At 35.9% G+C, this 26,219-nt stretch overlaps 1 protein-coding gene across 1 annotated transcript in view; it reads left to right on the top strand.

Moving 5' to 3' along the window:
- The window catches only part of LOC149796006 (ATP-binding cassette sub-family C member 1-like), a 128,228-nt gene extending 102,924 nt beyond the window's left edge, over positions 1 to 25,304 (top strand). Inside the window, exons 26-31 of the mRNA XM_089965928.1 lie at positions 954 to 1,055; positions 1,787 to 1,933; positions 10,030 to 10,188; positions 11,234 to 11,400; positions 14,563 to 14,757; positions 18,690 to 25,304. Coding sequence (XP_089822054.1) covers positions 954 to 1,055; positions 1,787 to 1,933; positions 10,030 to 10,188; positions 11,234 to 11,400; positions 14,563 to 14,757; positions 18,690 to 18,813 — 894 coding nt within the window. The 3' untranslated portion in view covers positions 18,814 to 25,304. The remainder of the gene's footprint in view (positions 1 to 953; positions 1,056 to 1,786; positions 1,934 to 10,029; positions 10,189 to 11,233; positions 11,401 to 14,562; positions 14,758 to 18,689) is intronic.
- The last annotated feature ends 915 nt before the right edge of the window (positions 25,305 to 26,219 follow it).

The raw sequence follows: 26,219 nt of genomic DNA, 5'->3' as shown, positions 1-26,219 counted from the left end.
CAAAGAACAAAGTCTAAAGTGACTGCTAACATCATTGGACAAGAAAAAAGACAAAAATTAAAGCCTAAAGTGACTGCTAACATCATTGGACAAGAAAATAGGCAAAAAACAAAGTCTAAAGTGACTGCTAACGTTATTGGACAAGAAAATAGGCATAAAGCAAAGTCTAAAGTGACTGCTAACATCATTGGACAAGAAAAAAGGCAAAAAAATAAAGTCTAAAGTGACTGCTAATATCATTGGACAAGAAAATATGCAAAAAACAAAGTCTAAAGTGACTGCTAACATCATAGGACAAGAAAATAGGCAAAAAACAAAGTTTGAAGTGACTGTTTTAATCATTGGACAAGAAAATAGGCAAAAAACAAAGTCTAAAGTGACTGCTAACATCATTGGACTAGAAAAAAGACAAAAAACAAAGTCTAAAGTGACTGTTTTAATCATTAGACAAGAAAATAGGCAAAAACCAAAGTCTAAAGTGACTGCTGACATCATTGGACAAGAAAAAAACAAAAAACAAAGTCTAAAGTGACTGTTCTAATCATTGGACAAGAAAATAGGCAAAATCAGAAGTGACTACTTTGAAGATTTGAACTTTCCAAATTCACTTCTATTTGTGCCAACTTTCCCGTTTTCTGGCTGGAGAGAGATCATTTTGCCCAAATATTAGATTCCAGCATGAACTCACATTCCACCTGCTTAATTACAAAGAGATTATGTAAGATATTACACTTTTACCATCAGCATGTTTCATTACTGTTTCTTTTATCTGTTTGTCCAGCAGTCCGTCAGATAGATTTCCCAACTTATAAAATAATTATTCCTGTAATTATGTCATGCAAAAGTATTTTGCCATGATGATATGCAAAAGTGAACCACAATCATTGAAGCTGAATTTAGATTTTTGCTTCCAATTAGAAATTTGTAACTGATGATATTACTTGCATTCTTAGGTTACAGGTGTATTGAACTTCTTAGTCAGGACGAACAGTGATCTAGAGACCAGTGCTGTATCTGTGGAGAGAATCAAGGAATACACAGAAACAAAAAGTGAGGTAAATACATATATCAGCATTGTGCTTTTACAATATTGTGACTTCTTATAATGTCTGTTTAAACTTAAAATGGTGCCAATTGTATATTTAATTTGGTTGCCATGATGGCCATCTTAGAAATCTCATCACCTAAATGGAAGGTCATATTGACGTGGGTTTTTCACTGAAAGACTTGTAATGAGCCAATCTGACATACAGTATGTCCACCACATCATCTGATTTGAAAATTTTGTTTTTGGTGAAGAATATCAGAGATGGTAACAATACTGAGCCGTTAAAAGGAAGAAATTGTCTTGAATTTCTGAAATTCTTTTTGGTTTGGTTTGGTTTGGAGTCTTGTGGCACAGCAATGCAAGTAGATGATCTAGTTTTTATACGAAGTGCCTTGCCGAAGGACACATCAAAGAAGTCAATCCAGGCTTGATAGTATGATTAGAACCCTTTTAGTTAGGATTCCTTAGTTTATTGTAAAATCCTAAGCTTTTAAATAGCCTCTGGTTACAACTTCAGGGTAATATTTTGGAATGAAGACAACAATCCAGTTCAATTATTGACAGTCATCACATTAATATGCACATGTTTTAAAAGTTACAAATTCGCCAAATTTGTTTGAGGTTGCTCTTTGCTTTTGCCATACTCAGTCATGATATCAGGTACATCAGGAGTTTTTCCCAATGATTGTTAAGCATCAGAACATGGACTGAATTGCACATTTTTCCTATTAAATTTAGGCAGATTGGATAATCTACTTCCGTCGTCCTCCACACAATTGGCCACAAGAAGGGGATGTCCACTTTGAGAATTACAGCACAAGGTATAGGGAGGGGCTGGACCTTGTTCTTAAAGGGATTACTTGTGATATCAAAGGAGGGGAAAAGGTAGGTATACAGTTTTGAATTTGTTAATTATATTGGTGAAATTAATTTTATTTAAATCATCTGCATGAAAATGATCAGAAAATAGAAATAAACTATATGATAACTTCATACCAGACATGAAGATACATAAACAAGAAGTTCTTATAAGTTGTTCCTAGTTTTAAATGGACACTTTCCATGATGCAAGGGAGACAAATCGATATGACTTAGTCGTCCATCAGATGTTTGCCTAGTTCCTTTGAATGGAATTTCAGGTATATGGAATCAATATTTAAAAAGAACATAAACTTAATGACAAGGATACATGGAATCAATAATTGACAAGAATGTAAACTTAATGATGAGAGTAATTGGATCAATAATTAACAAGAATGTAAACTTAATGACAAGGGTATTGGATCAATAATTGACAAGAACATAACCTTAATGACAAGGATACATGGAATCAGTATTTGAGAAGAACATAAACTTAATGACAAGAATACATGGAATCAATAATTGACAAGAACATAAACTTAATGACAAGGATACATGGAATCAATATTTGACAAGAACTTAAACTTAATGACAAAGATTCATGGAATCAATATTTGACAAGAACATAAACTTAATGACAAGGATACATGGAATCAATAATTGACAAGAATGTAAACTTAATGATGAGAGTAATTGGATCAATAATTAACAAGAACATAAACTTAATGACAAGGGTATTGGATCAATAATTGACAAGAACATAAACTTAATGACAAGGATACATGGAATCAATATTTGACAAGAACATAAACTTAATGACAAGGATACATGGAATCAATAATTGACAAGAACATAAAGTTAATGACAAGGATACATGGAATCAATAATTGACAAGAACATAAAATTAATGACAAGGGTAATTGGATCAATAATTGACAAGAACATAAACTTAATGACAAGGATACATGGAATCAATAACTGACAAGAACATAACTTAATGACAAGGATACATGGAATCAATAATTGACACGAACATAAACTTAATGACAAGGTTAATTGGATCAGTAATTGACAGTAACATAAACTTAATGAAGGGGTATATGTAATTCAATAATTAAATGATAATTTATTAAATTTTAGTTTGTGCACAGCTTGATGATCTTGAGTTATTGTAGGTATACATTGCCAGTGTTCCAATGGGGTTTGTCTGTTAATGACCATTGAGGGAGGAATTGGTTGTGCAAGAGACTGTTATTAGCCTCTTACTTGCTGTTTACATGGGACTTTTTGGGAGGGGGCATGAACAGAACTATTCCTGTTGGTTGGAATTGGCAGCAGACTTGAAAGAGACCACCCAAATTTGATAATCTTATGAAACATTGCATGATCATTTTGAGTACCAAATGATCAGTCAATTCTTATCCAGATTTCCTCAAGGAACAAAACTTAAATAAGGGCATTTCTTACAAAAATATTATAAACTTCCTCACTGACATTTTGAAAAAAGGGGGGATTTAAACAAAAGTGTATGACCCGCTAAACAATAAATAGATACCACTCAATTAATTACAACTAGGGGACAGGCTAACAAACTAAATATAAGGAACAACAAGACCAGATGTCTTTGACATGTCTTAGCGACCCGTGTATTTGGCAAAGATATCTGTCTTATCAAAACACATTTAGCCTGAAAATGACAACACATAAATAACTCTGTCAACAAGCTAGGATAGTAATCAAAACAAAATAAGTCCAAACCTACCAAAACTAGTAGACAGGCTATCAAACTTAAAATTAGGGAATAAATAAGAACAGATGTCTTTGACATGTCTTAGTGACCTTAGTATTCAGCAAAGATATCTGTCTTATCAAAATAGATTTAGCCTGAAAATAAAATAACATCACATAAATAAAACAAAATAGGAACAATTATCACAACTAGTGGACAGGCTAATAAACTTAAAATTAGTGAATAAATAAGATCAGATGTCTTTGACATGTCTTAGCAACCCAAGTATTCAGCAAAGATATCTGTCTTAATCAAATAGACTTAGCCTGAAAATAAAATAACAACATGCTAATACTTCATCCAAAAAACTAGGAAAATAAATCAAAGATCAAGATAGATTAGCAAGTACTTAGCCCAACCCTAAACCCACACATATTGAAACAAATAAACTGCAATAACCCTTAATCTAAATTATAAAAAAATATATTTTCTTTTCTTGTATTTTTTTCTTTCTTTAAAAAAAATTTAATTATTTTTTTGGGCACCACAATCCTACAACATGAAATTATGGACACTAACATCTTTTCCTACTGCCAAGGTGACTGCAGATTATATGTAGTACAACAAACACAACTGCACTAAGGCACCGCCTCTCCTCGAGGCACTAAATACAATTAGTACACCTAGGTAAGACTCGTACAACTAGAATATATAAGGTGGTCTAAAAAGCCCAAGACCATCAGGCCCCGCTGCACAAGGCGGCAAAGTCTATCAAGATAGGAAAACTTACTATAACCCCAACATTAATACCTATAAGGTGGTCCAAACCCCAAGGACCATCAGGCCTGGCTGCACAACGCAACAACCAAATACATAGCGAAACTAGTTAGGACCCTAAACTTAAGAATATATAAGGTGATCCAAACCCCAAGGACCATCAGGCCTAGCTGCACAAAGCGGCACACCATTAAGCCTAGGAAAGTTTAAATAATCATACACAAAAGGGTGAACCCAAACCAAGAACCACACCACCCAAATCAGACTCAATATATAAAGTTTAAATAACCCTACAGGCTATCACTAAGCGGTCACTGGTGCAGTACTATCTATAAAAAAAAATGGTACAGAATATATCTCCAAAAATCCATCAAGACGACAATTCATTAACCTTTTGGCAAGGGAGTCAAAATATTTATAGCCTGGATAAACCAAGGTGCCTTCCTAGTGAGCAGGCTCCTCCCTGACTGAACCTTCCTCCTCACCACTGCTGGACGTTAAATTAATAAACATGCATAACACATATTATATACATGAAGGGAGAGTCACTTTTTCCTCTCTTCTTCATGAACAATTAATTAACCCTCCACATGGGAATAAAAACCTAGGTGTCCCGATATGACATCATAATGGAGACCAGTTGCTACTGGCGTCACATGCTGCTTGGTTGACACCTAGCGCAGCTAATGCAGACTGAATTGCTACCTTTAACTCAAGTGTGTGCTGGGTCTATCCGCACTCAAGTATAGCCTTACATTCAGGTCACTAGGGTCTATGAAGCCAGTCATATTGACCCAAGACCTGACGGCTCAATTAAATAGTGCCTTTTATGCACAGTAATGCCTGGGGGATGAGGCTCTAATTCCTTCCCCCGGGATCAATTAAATAGTCCGCTTATGGACATTAACCAGACGTACATGCCTGTATGGGCGAAAATGTCTATAATTTAAATGATGATAATAATCAGTCAATTCTCGGGTTTTTCAAATGTACATTGAATGCAGAGTTCACTTCTCTGGCTTTTCAAAGGTACATACAATGGATTTTGAGTATCCGCATCAAACTTTTCTTACGGATCTGTGCTGGTCTGCCACCACCCCAGCCACCACCCATTAATGACTACATTGTGGGTTGTGCCCTTATGTTGTTCATGTGCATGGGGCAACTATGGGATAGGATATTTTTTTCCCCCAACATGATACTCATAAGCTATACTAATAACGTAAAGGTCATGCCCATTAAATACATTTCTTTTACAGTTTTAAATAGGAAAAATATAACAATATTTTCTTCATGCTGGGATCAGCCTAGCTCTATTCTACGAATGTGGGATCAACCCAGAACACATTCATGTGTGGGGATCAGCCTTGCATAGATTTAGTTAAGATGGGATCAGCCTTGCACATAGTCTACTTTGGGTGGGATCTTCCCAGAATACACTTGAATGCTGAGATCAGCCTAGCACAGATTTTACTTGAGCTGGGATCAGTCTAGCACAGTCCACGGAAGCTTGTATTAGCCCAGATTATACTTTGATGCTGGGATCAGCCTAGCACCATTTATCCTTGAGCTGGGATCAGCCTGGAATACACAGTAATGCTGGGATCAGCCTAGCGTAGATTTACTTGAAGATCAGATCAGCCCAGATCAGCCCAGAATATACTCGAATGCTGGGATCAGCCTAGCACCAATTCTACTTGAGCTGAGATCAGCCCAGAATACACTATTTGAGCTGGGATCAGCCTAGCACAGTCCACAGAAGCTGGGGATCAACCCAGATTACACTTTAAAGCTGGGATCAGCCTAGCACCAACTATCCTTGAGCTGGGATCGGACCAGAATACAATGTAATGCTAACATCAGCCTAGCATAGATTTACTTGAAGATGGGATCTGCCCAGAATATACTTGAAAGCTGGGATCAGCCTAGCACCAATTTTACTGGATCTGGGATCAGACCAGAATACACTGTAATGCTGGGATCAGCCTAGCATAGATTTACTTGAAGATGGGATCTGCGCAGAATATACTTGAATGCTGGAATCAGCCTAGCACCAATTTTACTGGATCTGGGATCATACCAGAATACACTGTAATGCTGGGATCAGCCTAGCACCGATTGGGAATCAGTCTTTTACATTGAGCTGGAATCAGCCTAGCACCAGTTTTATTTGAGCTGGTATCAGCCCTCAGCCCAGAATACACTGTAGTGCTGGGATCAGCCAAGCACTGATTGCAAATCAGTCTTTTACATTGAGCTGGGATCAGCCTAGCACCAATTCTGTTTGAGCTGGCATAAGCCCTTAGCCCAGAATACACTGTAATGCTGGAATCAGCCAAGCACTGATTGGGAATCAATCTTTTATATTCAGTCAGCCGCATTTTTCCCCAGTCGGATACTCATAAGCTATACATAAAGGTCATGCCCGTTAAATACATTTCTTTCACAGTTTTAAATAGGAAAAATATAAGAATATTTTCTTCATGCTTTTGTCAGCCTAAGTCTATACCATGAATCTGGGATCAACCCAGAATACACTCTTATGTTGGGAATCAGCTTAGCATAGATTTAGTTATGATGGGATCAGCCCAGAATACATTAGCATGCTGGGATCAGCCTAGCACATAGTTTACTTAAGCTGGGATCAGCCCAGAATACACTTGAATGATGGGATCAGCCTAGCACAGATTTTACTTGAGTTGGGATCAGCTAGCACCAATTTTACTTGAGCTGTGATCAGACCAGAATACACTGTAATGCTGGGATCAGCCTAGCACTGATTTGGAATCAGTCTTTTACACTGAGCTGGGATCAGCCTAGCACCAATTCTACTTGAACTGGGATCAGCCCAGAATACACTGTAATGCTGGGATCAGCCTAGCACTGATTGGGAATCATTCTTTTACATTCATATTCTAGCCCATGAGTAGACCCTACAGAGAGAGCCAACTATTTTTAAAATATTGAAATTATGTATTGATGTTATTTTATTTATGAATTTGAAGTTGTAGAATATTGGTAATAATGAATAGTGGCATGTGTAAGAGAAAGGGAGAGAGTGGGAGAGAGAGAGAGAGAGAGAGAGAGAGAGAGAGATGAATGCATATACTCATGTATCCTGTATTTCTTACAAGGTATGTATTAAATCATTTCTCGTACAATTCAGTATTGTTTTGTTGTGCATAAATATAAACCTAATGGCATGGGTAATTGGAATCAGTAATTAATAAGGGCATAAACCTAATGGCATGGGTAATTGGAATCAGTAATTAATAAGTGCATAAACATAATGAGAAAGGTATATGGAATCAATAATTAACAAGAACATAAACTTAATGACATAGCTAATTGGATTAATAATTGCCAAGAACATAAAGATAATGACAAGGGTTTTTGGAATCAGTAATTGAAAAGAACATAAACTTAATGTCATGGGTATATGGAATCAATAATTAACAAGAACATAAACTTAATGACATAGCTAATTGGATCAATAATTGACAAGAAGATAAAGATAATGACAAGGGTTTTTGGAATCAGTAATTGAAAAGAACATAAACATAATGTCATGGGTATATGGAATCGGTAATTGACAGGAACATAAACATAATGACAAGGGTAATTGGATCAAGAACATAAACTTAATGAAAGGGTATATGTAATCATTATTAACAAAAACATAATGACATGGGTAATTAGAATATGTAATTAACATCTCATTATAGCATGTAAAAGTCATACAGTCCACTGTTTTAGGTTGGTCGAGAGAGTCCCAGTTTAATAAATAACATGAATTTAATTAGTCCTCAACTTTATTTCATGTAGTCTTTTTAAAGTTTAGATTTTTATTTTTTGCCATGTATTCTCCATAATATCAAAGTTCAGGGTCAGTTATTACCTGGGAAGGATTCATTATTTTATCATTTCCACTGCTTCGGTCTTCAAGGAATATGGATCAGACATTTACCATTCTGGAAGGTCCATACTCCATTTGGAGATACTTTTGAAATATCTGTCCGGAATTTTCAATAAAGAATTTTTATTCACTTATCTGAGTCAATTTTTGTCTGTGCTTGGATCTGATTTTCAACAAAACATGGCCAATATATTCTTGAATGGCAATTATGCATTATATAGACCTAAACACTCTGGTTGGCCTTCTTCTTCAACTTTTCTACAAACATAAACATTCCATCTTTACCCAAAACAACGTTAGCTTCATCCCTACAAATTAATCTCCACATGTAAAGTTCAGCTGTCCTGTTATAACACTCCTTAAACCATAAAATAATGATACACAATTTAGCTGAGGATCATAATTTGCTTCTTTACATAAAATTATATGCTTTTAATCTTCTGTTGACACCACCTTCAGAAACATGTACACTGACAGACTCATTGAAAGCTACAGTTAAGTCCAGCAAAGATTGCCTAATACGATTATCAAAAATAGCAGTGAACATGATACAAAAATACGTGATCACCTATTTTGTTCATGATTTTTCATCTCCTGATTTTACCTGTCTGTGGACCCTTTTTCTGAAACCTATCCAAAGGTTTTTGAATTAGAGAATGTGATATTCCAGTTATTTCAGATATTTTTTTAATTAAAATATTTCTTGACTAACTGTTTTTCATCTCTTTATGACCATAAGTCAGTTCCTTAAAGTGAGATGCCATATTTTTACATCACCTGATAATTTGAAATGTCACAATACTACAAATTTACAATTTTACATTATAGTCAAGAGCTTCCATAGTTAAAGCATACAAATCAAGCTTGCAAAATAATTTGTATTCATGCAACACCATTTTGAAATTTTGTTTTGCTCAATGATGTTGACTTTTCTTGTGTGGCTACTGATGACCAATTGTTGTATGTATCTGTAATTGGGTAATACGACTTATTATCGCATTGTTGTATGTATCTGTAATGGGGTAATACAACTTAATATCCCATTGTTTTATGTATCTGTAATGGGGTAATACGACTTAATATCCCATTGTTGTATGTATCTGTAATGGGGTAATATGACTTAATATCCCATTGTTGTATGTATATGTAATGGGGTAATACAACTTAATATCCCATTGTTGTATGTATCATTAATGGGGTAATACGATTCATATTTTGGCTTGTGAATGTGAAGATTCTTTACATTAGATGAGATTTGTAAGGTATCATGATTTTAATGAAGTTTTTCTGTTCAACCTCAACCTCACTCAGTTATACATCTTGAAATATTTCTGATAAACTGCAGTTGCACAAATTTTCTTTAGTTTAAAACTGTATAAGTTGATGCTGTTCATTATAAGCATCTTCAGTCTTAGATTTTGATAAACTGTCTAATTATCTTGACAGTTCTTATATATAAGGTACATTGTTATCAACTTGTAGTTAGCAAGGGACTTGGACTTGCATGAAGAAGTTGTTGTAGTAAGAAAGGAACAATCAGTTTCTAGATCCCAGTTACCCACTCCTACCACCCATAAAGTAATGAAATATTGCAACATGCTATAATAACTTTTATTTTTAAATGTACTACCAAATAAATTTAAATTAAGTTTTCATTCCATTATACCTTTAACTATTGTTTTACATCTAATTTTGCAGATAGGAATTGTGGGTAGAACAGGAGCTGGTAAGTCTTCTTTTACTGTGGCCCTATTCCGTCTTATAGAGGCAGCTGGTGGTGCCATCTACATTGATGGTCAACGAATTTCTGACATGGGTTTACATGACCTCCGATCCAAGCTGACAATCTTACCTCAGGTATACATGATATTGTTAATGTAAAAAAAAGGAAATGGTTTTATTTCATTTTCTGGTTATTTTTTTCTTTCTTCAAAATTCTTCTTTTCGGTGATTGTCATAATTTGTTTTCATGTATAAACATTTTGATTAATAAATGAATACCAGTTAGGCAACTTTTAGTAGTACATTAAGATGATAGAATATAATTCTGAATAGTGTTAGCTAATATGGCCATTTTGGGCAAATTAATGAAGCTTTGACAGTAGTTTCTTCTCACCACAGACTCAACAGTAACATCGGGAGCATAGTAAAGAGATTGCTTCGGTGGCCTAAGCGGTTAGAGCATCCACCTGAGATGTGGGAGCTCGTGGGTTTGAACCCCAGCTGAGTCATACCAAAGACTTATAAAATTGGTGCTAAGCTATATTACTGAGCTGCCTCACTTGGCACTCAGCATTAAGAGGTTAGTGTTAGGACTGGTCGGCCTGGTGTCAGGATAATGTGACTGGGTGGGACATCATGCTACATGTCTGCGGTATGATGCCCCAGTGCTATACGTCACTATAAGCTGCCATACTAAAGACATCAAAGATATATGACTAAAACTGTGAAAGCTATGTTAAAAATCTTAGTCACAAAGACACAGCATAGTAATGATACAAACGGGTATTTTATGATGAGACTCGTGATGTGTGTCTCTTTAGTGATGCATTTGTTATTCATCATTGCATCGTTTGTTTTAATAATATTTGTTTTTGTTTCACCAGAAGGACCTTTATTTATTTGCAGTAGTCTTGTGGGGAAAGGTACAACTGTTGCAAGAAAATAAGTATTAATGTTGATGCAATTAACAAGGAAAAAATGAGAAGTGTTTATAAAAGAAAATTGCATTTTGCAATTGAGATTCTGTCTGCTCCTTGCAATTCTCATTAATACCTGTACTTGATACAGAAAAATAAAGATGTTGCTTAACACAACAGAGAAGATAAAAACCACAGAGAGAGAGAAAGAAAAAGTTTTTCAGACATGCTCCAAATCTCATTTTTTTTCCTGTTAATTCCAGGATCCTGTCTTGTTCTCTGGCACTCTTAGAATGAACCTGGACCCTTTTGACAGCTACACAGATGTCCAGATCTGGACAGCACTAGAACATGCACATCTTAAGAACTTTGTATCTGAGCTACCAGAAGGGCTGAACCATGAGTGTGGGGAAGGGGGACAAAACCTCAGGTATACTTGTAACAATTAAGTTTTTATAACAATAAACGTAAATTAACAATATAGTACAGGGTATTAAGGCTGATGGGCCTGTAACTAAAGATTGTTTCCTCAGTATTAAGCTCAGTATTACTTACTCCAGTATTATTATTATTATCATTATTATTATTTTTATTACAGTGAGACCCTCAATGCCAAAAGCCCTTGTGACCCAAAAATGTTTTCGGTTTCAAGAGGTTTTGGTTTACTGAGGTTTTTGCAGATGGGAAGATATTTTTTCTGAATCATGTGAGAGACATATTGGAACATTTAGGTCCTAGCTTGGCTAAACCCTTGCTACACAAGATGATTAAGTCTGTCATAAATGTGCAGGCATTCTTGAAACAATACTTTTTTGCATTACTTGTTTTCAAATTTATTCTTGTCAAATTATGTTTTCTTTAGAATGTCAGAAATTGTTGATGTTCCTATGCTGCAAGTTTCCCCTTGCTTCTTCATTGTAAGTTTTGACACAGATTCATAAACATTGATCAGGCTAATTTTATCCTGTATTGGTTGTTTAATCCTGAGATGCTTAGTTGGTCACTCTGACATCTTGTCATGTAAGGGCAAGTGACAGTCATGACTACCTAAATATGTATGTAAGAGTTTTTTCTCCATTGAGTATCAATTGAGTGAATCTAACATTTAGAATACCATTTTATAAAAATATTCTATTGATCATGTACACATATGAATGATATCAATCACAATTAGGTCCTAGCAGATAAACATAATCTTTCTTAAATGTCCTACCTACAAGCTTTTAGATATAAATAAGTCTCTTAGAAACCTGCTTCTTTTTCATCGTGTATAAACTTCAGTTTTGTTTATTGTCAGCCCTAATCTGTGTTGGCATAAGTGTCAAGTATTGTTTTTACCTTGTGTGCCCTTGGGATATTGTATGCTTTTTATTCTCACTGATTAGGCTGCTTCAGTACTTGCTAATTAACCTTTTCCAGCATGTGTCCTAAATTTAGCAGCTGAAATACATTTCCAAGTTGGAAGTGAGTTTCAGTTTTATGGGTTGTTTTCAGCATAAAATTTAAAGTTGGTATTAATAGTTGTTTCGGTATTCAGAGTTGAGGGGTTTTGGTATTCAGAATTGAGGGGTTTTGGTGTGATGGGGGAAAAAAATAGTGACATTGAAGAAGGAGAAATTCAGGATTCTAAAAACCTTTTGATCTTGAAGGGATTCAGGTATACTTAAGTTTCAGTGTTGAGGAGTTTCACTGTGGTATTATCTCACAAGGGCCATCAAGGGAAGCCATGGTATCACATTTGGTAGAGTGTAGACTCATAATCCAAGGGTCACAGACTTGTTAACTGCCCAGGCTAGCCTAGATTGGCTGCCTTGGTGTGTCCTTGGGGAAAGCATTTACTCCCATTTCTTTGGTTTAATAAAGTTAATACAGCTCTCTCCCATTATAACACACTTTGCTATTATGCTGTTCTGTATATAACACAGTTGATCTATGGACCCACCCCCAAGAAAACCAAGAATGATCTGGTCTCAAACAACCAAAAATCATTAAATAATTCCATTAGGAAGTACACATCACTTGGGTTAATAGTGTTTATTCTATTTGGATGAGTACTTTTTGCAAACAAATGTGTACATATCAGACTTAATTGGATTTTAAATGGAGTACTGTGTACATATCAGACTTAATTGGATTTTAAATGGAGTGCTATGCAAGTTTTTCTGTTAATCCTTGTTCTGAAATTGCTAAAACCATGCAGCACTTAATGTTACATAACTCAGTTGCTAAAACCATACTGCACTTAATGTTACGTAACTCAGTTGCTAAAACCATGCCGCACTTAATGTTACAAAACTCAGTTGCTAAAACCATGCTGCACTTAATGTTACAAAACTCAGTTGCTAAAACCATGCTGCACTTAATGTTACATAACTCAGTTGCTAAAACCATGCTGCACTTAATGTTACAAAACTCAGTTGCTAAAACCATGCTGCACTTAATGTTACAAAACTCAGTTGCTAAAACCATGCTGCACTTAATGTTACATAACTCAGTTGCTAAAACAATGCCGCACTTAATGTTACAAAACTCAGTTGCTAAAACCATGCCGCACTTAATGTTACAAAACTCAGTTGCTAAAACCATGCCGCACTTAATGTTACAAAATTCAGTTGCTAAAACCATGCTGCACTTAATGTTACATAACTCGGTTGCTAAAACCATGCCACACTTAATGTTACAAAACTCAGTTGCTAAAACCATGCTGCACTTAATGTTACATAACTCAGTTGCTAAAACCATGCTGCACTTAATGTTACATAACTCAGTTGCTAATCATCATATGTAACTTATTTATTTTGAACTGAAACTGGCTTGACATTACTCAGTGTACTTGTTACAGATGTTCCTTTATTGCAAAAAATTTGTGTAGAGGTGGTAAAGTTTGATTGTGAACTCCTAATTAAGAAAGAATGAAGCTTTTAACATCAGGCTGCACTGGCCTCAAGAGCAACCTAAATTTAATCAATTCTTTTGCAGGTGTGATTACAACATTTGTAATCATTTTAAACTTGATGTAGCTGTAGATAAAAATTATAACTGGTATTTATTAAAACGCAATGTTTATATCATTGTTTTTAGTGCTACTCATAGTTATGATGTATTATATGTATGACAATATTGGTGTAAAGGAAGCAATCTAAAGCTTGGTATATTTGTATTTAATTTGTAAAATATTATTGGACATAATGATATGTATAAATACCATGAAATAAAATAAACCCATAATTTACATTAACTAACAGTATTGTTATAGATGTGACCCCGGCCCCCCCCCCCCACAACACACAAGTATTCTCAACATCTTTGATCATTTTTGCTCTACTGCTGTTCGGTACATAATGTGGTCAGCAGTTGTGGACCCCAACTACCGCATTATAATGGGAGATAGCTGTAATGTGTTACAGGTGCCATTAAAAATGATGGAAACAAAACCAAAACTCACTGGAGTGGGGGGGTTGAGCTCAAGTTTTCTTTACTCAAAACATTTTCAGGACAACTGGTATGGCCTTTCATAAAATAATTGACAATTGTATTTACAGCTTTTTATAAAGAAACAAAAAACCAATTCAGCTTTGCTGTCTGATTTCAGTGTGGGTCAGAGACAGCTAGTTTGTCTAGCAAGAACACTCTTACATAAAACCAAAATTCTTGTCCTGGATGAAGCTACTGCAGCAGTTGACATGGAAACTGATGACCTAATTCAGAAGACAATACGTGCTGAGTTCAAAGACTGTACAGTGCTGACCATTGCCCACAGGCTGAATACTATCATGGACTATGACAGGTATGCAGGTTTTTGTTAACATGGGATGGTATTATATTCCATTCACAAAGAAAATTTTCCTTATTCAATGTATTATGCACAGTGTGCACTGAAACAAATTATTGTATGGTTGAATTTCATTGGGTTTAAGCTGATTATAATAACCACACAGTGACACAATTATAAACCATTTCCCCCTTATGTGGATATATATTCTGTAAGACCATTTGTCCATGTTGGTAGCTCTGTACTTTGGAGGTGCATTGTCTCTCACAGTATGGCCATGCTTAATGAAGCATGTGTAAGTTAATTTTTTTTCAATCCATTTTTTAAAGTAATATCACACATACATAGTAGTAAGCTCCAAGAAAATCATGTTCAGCGTAAGTTTTAGCGGATACCAACCACAGGTGATTCTTTTGTACCATAAGAAGACAGATTTATTTATTATATTGGTTGAATTTGAAATATCAGGCCAGTTAATTAAGCTGTTAAGAATGTTTCATTAATCATTCCAGATCCTTTCTTAGAAACATTAAATGGTTAACATGAACTCAAATTATGATAAATGCAACAACAGGGTCCTAGAGTTTGGGAGGTTACAAAAAGTCTATTGCAGAACTATTGGAGTTTAGAGTGTTACTGATTTCTTCACCACTCATATCCCAAAATTCCTCTTTGGTTTAATAATTGTATCCTCACATCTGAGAAGATAACATGGCATGTAGTACAGGGCATGTAGTACAGCACTTAATGTAATTTTTAATTTACCTTACAAAATTGATACATACATTATTACCTAATTGATATAATTATGATGTTAATTACTTGATATCAGCACAACACATTATGCCCTAGATGTACACAAACCTTTCAATGTTTATAAAAATGATATATATGTTGTTCAGCAAATAATTCCAACTTGTCTGTGCAAAATAGGGGCAATATAACTTAAATGGATTAATATTTGTGCCGTAACCTTGGCAAGCCTTGTCACTGGATTACACCTTGTCTCTTTAGGCTACATTCCCAAATCATGCCCATCAAAGGCTATGTCACTGGCTTACATCTTATCTCTTTCCCAGATCATGATCATCAAAGGCCTTGGCACTGGGTTACATCTTGTCTCTTTAGGCTGCATTCCCAAATCATGCCCAGCAAAGGCCTTGCCACGGGCTTATATCTTGTCTCATTAGGCTACATTCCCAAATCATGCCCAGCAAAGGTCTTGTCACTCGCTTGCATCTTGTCTCTTTAGGCTACATTCCCAAATCATGCCCATCAAAGGCCTTGTCACTGGCTTATGTCTTGTCTCTTTAAGCTTTGTTGTTGTTGTTGTAGGGTTAAATGCCATTTCTCAGCACAAGATAGGCTATACATGGCGGCCAGTATAACTGGTGGTTGTTGTAGGGTTTAACGCCATTTTTCAGCACACGATAGGCTATACATGGCGGCCAGTATTAATGGTGGAGGAAGAACCTGGGAAAATCCCCGGAAGGAACCACCAACCCACAAGAAGCTAATGGCAAGCTTTTTCACATACCCACATTGGCTGAATCCGAGACTCGAACCCATGCAGACAGAGGTGAGATGGCAGTGATCCATAACGGAGAGTGCTTTAGACCACTCGGCCACTCAAGGCCTCTATAACTGGTGGATCAAAAACCCAGGGAAGAACCACCAACCCACGAGAAGCTACTGGCAGGCTTTCCCATGTACCCACGCTAGCCGAGCCTTGGACTTGAACCCACGCAGACAGAGGTGAGATGCAGTGATCCGGAACGGTGAGTGCTTTAGACCACTCGGCCACTCAGTGCCCTTTCTCTTTAAGCTACATTCCCAAATCATGCTCAGCAAAGGTCTTGTCTCTTTAGGCTACATTCCCAAATCATGCCCATCAAAGGTCTTGTCACTGGCTTACAGCTTGTCTCTTTAGGCTACATTCCCAAATCATGCCCAACAAAGGCCTTGTCACTGGCTTACATCTCATCTCAGGGGTTGGCAACCTATTTTACATAGTGTCCCACTTTTTCTGGGTTAATTAGAAAATGAATGAGCGCATGCCACCAGTAAGAGAGTAACACTGTTTAATCAATATTTATGGCTGCCCCTTGCATGCCACACAAAACCTCTTGACATGCCACATTGTGGCACATGTGCCTTAGGTTGCATATTCTTATCTTATCTGTATGGGCTACATGCCCATGAAAGGCATTGTCCCTTGCTTACATCTTATCTCTTTGGGCTACATTCCCATATCATGCCCATCAAAGACCTTGTCCCTGGCTTACATCTTGCCTTTTAGAGGTACACTTCCATATCCTGTCCATCAAAGGCCTTGTCCCTGGCTTACATCTTGTCTCTTAGAGGTACACTTCCATATCCTGTCCATCAAAGGCCTTGTCCCTGGCTTACATCTTGTCTCTTAGAGGTACACTTCCATATCCTGTCCATCAAAGGCCTTGTCCCTGGCTTACATCTTGTCTCTTAGAGGTACACTTCCATATCCTGTCCATCAAAGGCCTTGTCCCTGACTTAATCTTATCTCTTTGGGGTAAATTTCCATATGCTGTCAACCAAAGGCCTTTTCCGTGGGTTATATCTTATCTCTTTTTGGGTACATTTACATTTTTCCTGTCCATCATTGGTCTTGACCATGTTTCCCTGTGGTAGATTTCCATATCCTGCTTGTCAAAGGCCTTGTCCCTTGCTTAAATTTTCTCCATAGAAAAGGTTCTGTTAATCCCAATGCTTTTTCATGAATTGCCTTATTAGATAGATGATTATTTACTTTGTAAAGCATGATGATACAGATCATTTGCTTGGAACCTGCAAGATAAAAAGTAATCACCAATGCCTCTATGTCAAGATCAGGTCTCAAAGCCATAGTTTCTATAATTGCAGGGATTTTTTTCTCCATGTATGGGGGAAGCTCGAGAGATTTTACAATGAAATGGTTCAAACATTAAGGATAAATAGGTGATAATGTTACAAATTGAATACCTCATTTGTCAGTAGTTGAGTGCACAATTTAGCAATATTTTCAGCTGCATTGAGTTCATTATCATTTGTTATTTATCATTTTCTTCAGAAGAAAGATATGTAAAAAAATCAGCTTGTACCTCTGCCACAAAATTGTATGGTTGTTTTATGGATTTTGAAAGAATTATGGGTAGAAGGTATGGATAAAAACAAATATTTAGGGAGTTATGGGTAGAAGGTATGGATAAAAACAAATATTTATGCATGTTAAAGGGATTGATATAAAATATACCTATTGGGTGGATGAGAGGCCTGCAATACATCAAACTTGATGTCAGATACTAAAGGTATATAGACCTGGGGGTGGCTTGGAGGCCTCCAGTACTTTAAATTTGATCACAGATACTACAAGTATATAGGGCTGGGGTGGCTGGGAGGCCTCCAATTTTTTAAACTTGATGTCAGATACTATAAGTATATAACCCACGGGTGACTTGTAGGCCTCTAGTACTTTAAACTTGATGTCAGATGCTGTCAGATGTAAGATTATCATCAATATTAATTTTCATTGTTTTGCAAGAAAAAAATGACATTTTTGTCATTTCTCAATTTTGTAGAGTGGAAAGGAGAGCATAATGTCTTCTATTGACTTGTGGCAAAAACTAAAATTTACAAAAACAAATTGGTACCCACCCCCAAATAAATTATAACATGAATTAACAATAAACGGAGGCTGCATTAATAGAATTACTCTCAGTATACTCAAATATATGCCATGTCCAACTGCACAACATTGACCCTGGTTTGACAGTATATTATGCAATGGCAGATCAGGGACTATGTTTTTATGGTTGATTAGTCCCAACAAACTACATAGACCCAGATTTGCCAGTGCAGTTTGCAGTTGGATCTAACTTGTAGCATTACATTGTTGTGCTCATTGTTTTCATTTTCTCTGTTTCCATCTACAGAATTATGGTGCTGGACCTGGGATTAATCAAGGAGTTCGACAAACCAGAGACCCTCCTAAAAAATAAATCATCAGTATTCTATGGAATGGCCAAGGATGCAAATCTAATTCATGGAGAGAGCTAAACCACAACATGATAAAAAATTTGCTGCTGTGGCAATAAATGAAATTGTTAGATTATATTAAAAATTTTGAGGGGTTGTGCACTAAAATACAGTGGATATTTTCTATGCTTACTGGCTTATAATACATACGTGTAAGCCAGCCATTTATTTTTAAGATGATTCAGGCCTAATTGATGAGACTCGAAATCAATCAACTAAAATTTTTAAATAAATTTGACTAGAATACTATCTGTAATGTTTTATGCCCTTTAATATAGTGTACACCATCAGCCCGTATATACTTTTCTTTGTTCATTATTTTTGCAACATATTGTTATAAGAATCAACTGATAGTCTTGATCAAAATTTTTATTAAAATATTTTGTACACTTAATAGTCCCCCCAAGACAGAAAAAGTGTATGCAGTTACAGAAATTATGGTCAATGGATTTAAATCTTTGTAACTGTCCATCCGATCAAAACAAATTAGCAAAAGTCTAACTAAGTTCTGATTAATAAAACTGTATTGGTCTTTTTCTTCATGAATAAATAAGATGTGGTATATGTCAAATTTTGTAGATATATTTGAAAGTGAAATGAATATAGACAACCAGTTGTTGCAGGCATTTTATATATGCATATATTTTGTTCATTATTACTGCATATAATTTTGTATTGAAGAAATGTTTTCACATATACTTTTGTTAGTGATTTTGTTGAGTGTGGTGTTTCTGCTATGCAGCAACACATGAAGGTTATTAAGTGCATTTGGAGTAAAGTGCCTAGGGACACACTATAGTGATAGACCCTTGTTGATCTCATTGTAGCCTTGCCTAGGGACACACCATGGAGATAAACCCAGGCTGATCTTACTGCAGCCTTAATCTAGTGATACACCATGGAGATAACCCCAGGGTGATCTTACTGCAGCCTTGCCTAGGGACATGCCATAGTGATAGACCCAGGCTGATCTCACTATAGCCTTGCCTAGGGACACACCATGGAGATAAACCCAGGCTGATCTTACTGCAGCCTTGCCTAGGGACACACCATGGAGATAAACCCAAGCTGATCTTACTGCAGCCTTGCCTAGGGACATGCCATGGAGATAAAACCCAGGATGATCTTACTGCAGCCTTGCCTAGGGACATGCCATGGAGATAAACCCAGGCTGAACTTACTGCAGCCTTGCCTAGGGACACACCATGGTGATAGACCCAGGCTGATCTCACTATAGCCTTGCCCAGTAACATACAAAGTAACAGACCCAGGCTGATACAATGATAGGTTTCACAACCCGTACACTTTCAGTCACAAGTCTGACGTGCTGACCACTGCACTACAATATTATATTATGTAATTTGTTTAATAAATTTTACATGAAGTAGTTACATCAGTAATCCTTTATATAATTGATATTTTTTCAAATATTTCTAACTTGTCAAACAAAATGCGTAATAATGTCTAATAGATACCTCAGCTTTTAAAATAGACAATAGATTATCACAACATAGGAGTGTATAGCTGATATCATATTCAGTATTTTGCCTATCATAACGTTGGAATGTACAACAGATACCATATTTGTTAGCTGGCATATCATAATGTACGCTATACAACATACCATATTCGATAGATTACCAATCATAACTTGGGAGTGTACAGCAGAGACCCAGATCTGTCATCTGTTTGACTTTGCAGATCTGCTACAATGTGTAACTTAAAGTAAACAGCAGAGACCCAGATCTATCAGCTGTTTGACTTTGCAGATCTCCTACAATGTGTAACTTAAAATAAACAGCAGAGACCCAGATCTGTCAGCTGTTTGACTTTGCAGCTCTGTTACATTGTATAACTTAAAGTAAACAGCAGAGACCCAGATCTGTCAGCTGTTTGACATTGCAGATTTCCTACAATGTGTAACTTAAAGTAAACAGCAGAGACCCAGATCTGTCAGCTGTTTGACTTTGCAGCTCTGCTACATTGTATAACTTAAAGTAAACAGCAGAGACCCAGATCTGTCAGCTGTTTGATTTTGCAGATCTCCTACAATATGTAACTTAAAGTAAACAGCAGAGACCCAGATCTGCCACCATTTATGACTTCAAGTGAACAGCAAATATTCAGACTTGCCATGTGTACAGCATTATTGATCAACCACCGTATATAACTTAGGTTGAACAGCAGAGACCCAGATCTGATTTAGGACTTCAGAAACCTGCCACCATATATAACTTAAAGTTAAAAGCACATATGCAGATCTGCCATCATGTATGACTTGAAGTGAACTGCAGACCAAGACTTATCACCATATCTAACTTAAAGTGAACATCAGACCCAGGCCTGCCACCATATACAACTTAAGGTGAAGAGCAGACTCAGGCCTGCCACCATATGCAACTTATGGTGAACATCAGACCCAGGCCTGCCACACTATCTAACTTAAAGTGAACATCAGACCCAGAACTGCCACCATATCTAACTTAAAGTGAACATCAGACCCAGGCCTGCCACCATATACAACTTAAGGTGAACATCAGACCCAGGCCTGCCACCATATATAACTTAAGGTGAACATCAGACCCAGGCCTGCCACCATATCTAACTTAAAAGTGAACATCAGACCCAGGCCTGCCACCATATATAACTTAAGGTAAACATCAAACACAGACCCAGGTCTGCCCCCATATGTAAAGTGAAGATCAAAACCCAGGCCTGTCACCATATACAACTTCAGGTGAATATCAGACCCAGGCCTGCCACCATATCTAACTTAAAGTGAACATCAGACCCAGGCCTGCCACCATATACGACTTAAAGTGAACATCAGACCCAGGCCTGCCACCATATACAACTTAAGGTGAATATCAGACCCAGGCCTGCCACCATATATAACTTAAGGTGAACATTAGACCCAGGCCTGTCACCATATACAACTTAAGGTGAACATCAGACCCAGGCCTGCCACCATATGTAACTTAAAGTGAACATCAGACCCAGGTCTGCCACCATATACAACCTAAGGTGAACATCAGACCCAGGCCTGCCACCATATACAACTTAAGGTGAACATCAGACCCAGGTCTGCCCCCATATGTAAAGTGAAGATCAAAACCCAGACCTGCCACCATATCTAACTTAAAGTGAACATCAGACCCAGGCCTGCAACCATATACAACTTAAGGTGAACATTAGACCCAGGCCTGTCACCATATACAACTTCAGGTGAATATCAGACCCAGGCCTGCCACCATATACAACTTAAGGTGAACATCAGACCCAGGCCTGCCACCATATATAACTTAAGGTGAATATCAGACCCAGGCCTGCCACCACATATAACAAAGTGAATGTCAGGCCCAGGCCTGCCACCATATACAACTTAAGGTGAACATCAGATCCAGGCCTGCCACCATATATAACTTAAGGTGAACGTCAGACCCAGGCCTGTCACCATATACAACTTAAGGTGAATATCAGACCCAGGCCTGCCACCATATATAACTTAAAGTGAACATCAAACTCAGGTCTGCCACCATATGTAAAGTGAATGTCAGACCCAAGTCTGTCACCAAATATAACTTAAAGTGAACATCAGACCCTGGCCTGTCACCATATATAACTTAAAGTGAACATCAGACCCAGTCCTGTCACCATATATAACTTAAAGTGAACATCAGACCCAGGCCTGTCACCATATATAAGTTAAAGTGAACATCAGACACAGGCCTGCCACCATATATAAGGTGAACAGTAGAGATTCAGATTTGCCATCATATATGGCTTTCAAACTCTGCCACAATATATGACATGAAGTGAACAGCAGAGACTCAAGATCTTCCAGCATATATAATTTCAGGTAAACAGCATTGATCCAGATCTGTCATCATATATAACTTCCAAAATCTACAATCATATATAACTTGAAGTTAACAACAGAGACCGCCATATTTACCACTGTGTATGAATTAGAATAAACAGGAAAGACCCATGTATGCTTGACCACTATGCATTGGCAGAAATATGTATTGGCTGCTTACAGTTGATGTATGTGATACACTGGCATATTTAGTAACAATTCTATTTTGTATAATGATGCAATAGGGAAAAACTTGTATGGCATGAAGAACTTGTCACAATCTTCACATTTGTTTTGGGGTGTTTTCTTTATAATTTTATAAGGTGTTTGGTTTTCATATTTGTTGTTTGTTAAGTGATTTAATTAACATATTAAATTGTTATTGTTAAATTAATCTCTTTTTCTACTAAAATATGCAAAACAAAATGTTTAGTATTTCTTGAAGTTTTTTTTTTATTATAGGAGATTCAGTTCAATGCAAAGTTCCAGCAAACACACTTTAAATAAAAGCAGCAGTACCATGTGGAGTGGGAAGAATGCACAGGAGTTACATATTCAGCTTCCTATGACTTTCATTTGTTTTCTACAGTATTTGACATGTCAGATTTTTTTGTCTTGTTCTAGCTAAATGGCCAGGTTGATGCCAGCAGTATTAAATCTTTGTTTCTATTCTCTTGTTTATAAAAATTGTTTTGTCACATATTCGCTGTTCAGTTAGTTCATATCATGTTTGATTGTTTGTGTATCTTCTTGTTATAAACAGTCTTATTTATACAGACTTGTTGATATTTCTTTATACTTTGTTTTATGTACATTATAAAGAGAAAACAAATAATCAGTATGTACCAATTCTGTGATTTTTAGTTAGATATATTTATCCACAAGATAGATTTTACTAGTATGTGTTAGATTTATTTTCTGTATAATGAAATATTTATCATTTTTGTTGTGTATTTGTGTTTTTACATGATATATAATGTCTTATATTGCCAGCATCAACCAAAGGTAAAAGAGTAATCATCATCATGTTTGATTTGAAATACTCTATGTTTTTCTTTCACATACACTCCTTCCCAAATATAGAAATATGAAAGTTTATTTTTCAAAGTTTGCCTAATTTAAAACACAAAATAAATGTATTCAGCCAATGATATTAATAAAAACCAAGACTGAGCAACACAAATAAACAATTTTGCAAGTACACTGAATTTATTTATTGTTGTGGGTATCACTTTTCATGGTTGTTCTGAAATGGGCATTTTGTCTGTAGTTGTAAAATACAAGATGATGATTCCATTTTAGTTAATACTTGGCCATAAATTACTGCATGTTATTTTATGCTAAGCCATGAATTACTGGATCTTCTTTTGGACATAATCTTGATAATTCACTAGAAAGAAATAATGTAATATTTTCTCACTGCCCATCAATTGACACTGCTAACATTAGGGCCAAGAAATTTGAAGTTATTTTTGGACACTTGCGTAGTCAAGCAATAAATATGGCTGCTTCCAGTTTCAAAAACAAACAATATGCATTTCTCTTGTTTTTAATGTACTATTTTACTGGAATTTGGAAGGAGAATTGTTAATGTTTATATTTCCTGTGTGAATATTCACTAAACACAGCAGAACATAAACAGTAAACCTTGACAATATGTTTGAACATAAAACTAAAACAAAATTTGCTTACTTTGAGTGAATAATATATATCATCTCATGGGTGCAACATTTTCATGCACTTGATGAAATATATCCATTATTTACTCATTTCAAGCAACTATCCTGTTTTGACGAAATGGCTCATTGTTTGTTTGCTCTTTAAATTCATACAATTTAAAGCAATCACAAAATCCACGCAAATTGATCCCCACAAAAAAGTGAATTTACAGTAAGAATTTTATAATTGAGTTAAAATCAATTTTTTGTGAATAAAGTCATTCACAATTTGCAGATGTAGATGTATGCTAAAATTTAGTCCCTGACACAGCTGCATAAAATAAGATTAGTGAATGAGCCATTAAATTAAAGTTCCTACATTTGCTGTTATAGAGTTCACCCAGCTTCAGGCATCAGCCCAGATGACGCTTGCAAATTGTGTCATCTTTGAACTTTTAACCCGAGGCAAATGACTTCTTAAAATTTTATTGGCTGAAAGTGGAAGCTTATGTAAGGCTCAAATTCATAGTTTCATGAGATTAATTGTTGTAATATTTACCAGCATATCTGGATCTTCACTGTTCATTTGAATTCTAATTCAAAGCATACACAGGCCATGACCTTTAAGTGTATTATGCAACAGTGGATCTTTATCATCCACATTCAGGGATGCAGGCAGACAGGTAAATATGGTGTAATGGTCATGGATATCATTTCATTATTTAATAGAATTATTATGTATAAAAACCTTCAAAATAAGGTAACCTCACTTTTATGGCTTACATGAGCAGTAACAGAAAGCCAAACAGCTCAAATTTCTCACTCCATGCTTCATTTATGATATTGTATTGAGTCCATAAATGTATTACCATATTGTTGATAAAGATTGTAGATTTTATTTTATTTTCTTACATTAAACATTGTATATTGACAGATAATATATACTTATAATTACACCTCTTATAGAAATTTGAGAAATAAACCATTTTTTATGATTTGTGTCATTTTTCAAATGTCTAAAGATTTATACCTCACAGAAAAGAAAGAAATTTGCTTCACTAGTATCATCATACAGCCAGTACTCAAATTTTTTTTCTTTATGTGTTATCAATTTAATTCATGTTTGTGCCAAAAATGTAAGTTTATCAGTATTTGAATTTGTTGATTGAGAAATGGGTCCAAATGTTTCCACGTGTAATAAGAAAAGGGGTCCAATTGTTTCCAGTGGTAATGAGAAAGAGGATCCAGTTGTTTTTCTTCATGAAGTATGTTACTCAATCATAATACCTTGGGAGAACCACTACTGCCTTGCAAATCCAGCCCTCCCAGATACTACTTTTAACTAAAGGGAGCTAAAAGTTGTCTGCTGACCTATGTGTTGGTTAGGCAGAGTGATTTCCCCTTAGGTATAGGAATAGACGGCAGTGTCTAAAAACATCTCAATTACTACTTTCTCTCATGCCAGGAAGCATGATCTTGTCCCTGCAAAAGCCAAAATCTACATGGAAGATATACCATTACAAGTTACATTAAAAGAAGATTTTACCTTCTAAGAAAATATACTCCATCTATATTTCCAATTGTTTAAATTTTTCATTGCTGATAAAGTTCTGTTTTTTCAAATTTCTAACACTTTTATGTCATCTAGGTACTTCAAAGGGAGCCTAAGGAACTTCACACAAGTTTGGGCTATAATCAATTTATGTATGCTCAAACCTCTAGCACTAAAAACAAAACCTAACATGTAATTCCATTAAGAGCTTGTACAAGAAGTCTGTACACCCTTTCCCTACATACAAACATATAATAGCCTCATAATGGATATTGTCACACCTACTTTGTATGAATCTATAAGTGCCACAGTTCTCTTTTATCTGAAGGATTTTGTAATGGAGATGCTCGTGTACATT

This window comes from Sinohyriopsis cumingii, chromosome 7 (genome assembly GCF_028554795.1).
Source record: "Sinohyriopsis cumingii isolate HCF-2022 chromosome 7, ASM2855479v2, whole genome shotgun sequence".
NCBI classification, from domain to species: domain Eukaryota; kingdom Metazoa; phylum Mollusca; class Bivalvia; order Unionida; family Unionidae; genus Sinohyriopsis; species Sinohyriopsis cumingii.
The sequence above is the reverse complement of the archived record's forward strand: the minus strand, read 5'-3'. Positions and strand labels throughout refer to the sequence as shown.